Source organism: Papaver somniferum, chromosome 6 (genome assembly GCF_003573695.1).
Source record: "Papaver somniferum cultivar HN1 chromosome 6, ASM357369v1, whole genome shotgun sequence".
Lineage (NCBI taxonomy): Eukaryota > Viridiplantae > Streptophyta > Magnoliopsida > Ranunculales > Papaveraceae > Papaver > Papaver somniferum.
The window spans coordinates 69651686-69655047 of NC_039363.1; the positions used below are offsets into that span (position 1 = coordinate 69651686).

At 37.5% G+C, this 3362-nt stretch overlaps 1 protein-coding gene across 2 annotated transcripts; it reads right to left on the reverse strand.

Annotated features, from left to right (window-relative positions):
• Positions 1-709: 709 nt before the first annotated feature.
• Positions 710-3143, reverse strand: LOC113287900 (probable serine/threonine-protein kinase PBL23). Of its 2 annotated transcripts, none has more exons than XM_026536776.1 (5): positions 2669-3143; positions 2174-2355; positions 1886-2075; positions 1393-1784; positions 710-1300 (listed from the first exon to the last, which is right to left on the reverse strand). In XM_026536776.1, the coding sequence occupies exons 1-5, from the start codon at positions 2796-2798 to the stop codon at positions 989-991; spliced, it is 1206 nt and encodes a 401-aa protein (XP_026392561.1). In that variant the 5' UTR covers positions 2799-3143; the 3' UTR covers positions 710-988. The 2 variants fall into 2 exon arrangements, with proteins under 2 accessions (XP_026392561.1, XP_026392562.1); XM_026536777.1 differs by having other exon boundaries at positions 2174-2351; positions 2669-2811.
• Between the last annotated feature and the right edge of the window lie 219 nt (positions 3144-3362).

Below are 3362 nucleotides of genomic sequence, written 5' to 3' on the forward strand. Positions count from 1 at the left end.
CAACTTACAGGGTTACAAGCCTAGTCAAGTTGTTGTATTCTAGTCAGTATTCTTCCCTTTCTTTTAGCTAAGGAGGTATAGTCTTCCTATTCTCCGTTATTCCTATTCTTCCGATATATCTTAGTTGTTATCTTTGTAAACCAATGTAATTTGTATGATATGAATATCAATGAATGAAAACAATCTCTACACAGCTGTGTGAGAAACCAAAACCTCTGTCACCAGATTTCTTTAGATTAACTCTTGTATCCATCTGAGAACGCCACAACGAGGATGCATGATCCCATTTTAAAGAGGACCGGCTGGGATCTCGTCACTTAAGGAATGAATGAAGGAAGATAGGGTTGGAGGCGATTGGTAGAACGTGGGTTCGACACCTACATATCTGAGTGGTATCATTTGGAAGTTTTTACAAACTTAATTCTGCTCCAACGTGTGAATGTCATACAGTCTGTTCAGCTTCACATGGGTGGAAATAACCAGGTTGGTGGGATCATTGGATTTGCCAAATTGCCATAGAGAATAACACCACCCATGCAACAAGCAAGAGCAGCATCTTATCAAGAAAAATCATTGCTGAAGGAATGTTTGTCCCAGCAGGCAACAGTGTGGATCCACAATCATCAGTGTCTTGACAAAATGGAACGTGAAACAATATCATTCGAGAAAAGATGTAGGAACAAACAGAAAAGGGTCAGTTAATATTCAATTTTCCAAACGTTTAATTTGATTAATGTTACGATTTTGGCATAAGGAACGCCTTATGAGAAGCACAACTCATGGATCATTTGTTGATCACCAAAGTTCAGGTACACTAACAATACCCAGAAGAGGTTGTTAGCCGTCTTCTGTGTTTTTGTTCATATAATTCTATGCATTGTTCACATGAACTATAAGAACCATCGTATGATTCGTATCACACAAAAATATGAACACCTCTTGGAAAAAAAAAATTCAGGTTTTCGAGTTTACAATTGCTACAGCCCTATTATAGTTCATTCGCTTCAACATTTGAGTGTTTTTCAGTGGTGCCGTCGCAGTTTGATCTAACATCTTCCAAGCTACTTCTATCAGTACATTGAGATTTTGGGGTTTCCTCATCGTTGTCATTCTTTGGTACTGATAAGTACTCGAGAGCGGTCACTACATCAGTAATTAACGGTCGGGTAGCTGCTTCTTCTTGGAGACACATAGCTGCCACTGCAAGAGCTTGGTACAAACCCTTAACTGGGAAATTCCCCTCCAGTCTAGGATCAGCCATTAATGTGAACTTGTTCTTGTCTTTAAACAGTGGCTGTGCCTGCAATAACAGAAACGAGAGGTTCAATCAAGAAAAATATTAAGAGTTGAAGTGTATCCTCTGATGCGAAATTGGAGTTTCAATGAACATACCCAGGTAACAAGATTTTGCTCATCTGTCGGTTTTGAAGTGTCGATAGCTCTTCTTCCAGTAATTATCTCGAGAAACACGACACCGAAGCTATATACATCAGACATGGTTGTTAACTGACCCGTCATTGCGTACTCAGGTGCACAATAACCATATGTTCCCATAACCCTTGTGGAAACATGGCTCTTATCACCAGTTGGACCTAACTTGGCTAGGCCGAAATCAGACAGCTTTGGGTTGTAATCCTCGTCTAAGAGTATATTCGATGCCTTGAAATCGCGATAAATTACTGGTGGACTAGCTTTGTCATGCAAGTACTCCAGCCCTCTGGCAGCACCTTGAGCTATTTTCATTCTAGTACCCCAATCCAAGGGCTGCCTATTGGGAGGCACATCTGTAAATCCAAAATGTTTTTAAAAATCAGCATTTTCCTTAATTTGTATATGCATGGGCGACAGGCTATATTATAGAGAGATAGAGACAGTGCATATATACCAAGAAGATGATCTTCCAAAGAGCCCAATGCCATGTACTCGTAAACCAAAATTCTTTGTTCTCCATCAGCGCAATAACCTATCAAGTTTACGAGGTTTTGATGATGGAGTAGACTCAGCATCAAAACTTCGACAAGGAACTCTCTATTACCTTGCAGTCCATTCCGATCAAGTTGCTTAACAGCTACAACCTGCAAGTCACGTAGATTAACGAGTACTCCGCAATAAGTTTTTTCAACTAGTATCGAGATAAATTTGTGAGACAAAGTATAAAAGAATCTGCAATCACCTGATTTATGTTGTCAATGAATCCCTTATAAACTCTTCCAAAACCGCCTTCACCAACTAAACATTCTGGTTTGAAGTTCTTGGTTGCAGTTGCTAATTCTCGAAACGTAAACGTCTTGGAAGCAATATTGCCATTCCCACCAAGCTTTAGTATCTCATCTGTTATAATCTGCTTGCCACTGTCTATGCAATATACAATAATTATGTGGAAATGAGTTGTGAACGAGATCCATTGAAAGAAATAATGTCTACTTTGCAGAAAACAACATAAAGGCAGATAAGAGCTACACAATTAGCACTCCACTTCAAACATCTTATTAACAATTTAAACTAGATAATTCTCAATTAATGCTACCTACAATTGATCAGATTTCGCTAAGTGTGATTAACAAAATATTAGAACCCTTAACAAAATGATTCATTGAAACTCAATCCTACATGGAGAAAATGGATTAATGCTTAGGTATATGGAGAAGATGACAACAACTAAACTTACTACTGGATTTGAAAGAGATTCTCTCCACAAATGATGCTAAAGCACTCCTCTGTTTCTGATCAATCTTGTTTTTCTTAAATGATTTCCTGACTTCCTCTGCCTTGAAACAACATGGTAAACACCTCAACATCTTTCCAGTTTCCTCTTGATTATACCCAACAAAATGCACAGGGGAATTGTTTCTTATCCTCAGCAATCCATGCAGCTTTTAAATTTTCAAAAATAAACCCAAACCATTAAAGCTCAATATCCTCATCAAATCAACAAAATCCCATTTCAGAAACCAGAAAACTTTTCGAAGTTTTCTGGTTTCTGATGAACAAAAATTCTATATCAACTTCCGTCAAAATTAATCACAACCCGAAACCTATTGAATTGAGACAGAGTAGATTTGTGATTATCTCAAACAAATCAGAATGACCTAATTTTAGCAATCTCTGTTTGAAACTATATGTAAATTGAAGTTGTTTGAGAATGAAGAAAATTCCCTGTTTATCAACTAACTTCTCGTTTCCAAAAAACTAACCGTTTTTAGGGGGCTTTTACGTCGTGGCAACATTATCCAAAGACATTTGAGTATCTGGAATATTAAAATTAATTAATTGCTTAATCTTATATAACTACAGATTTTCAAATGTCACTCCATTTGGTTCTGGAAGAATATAATGGGGTGCATGATGCGTATGATTCTATT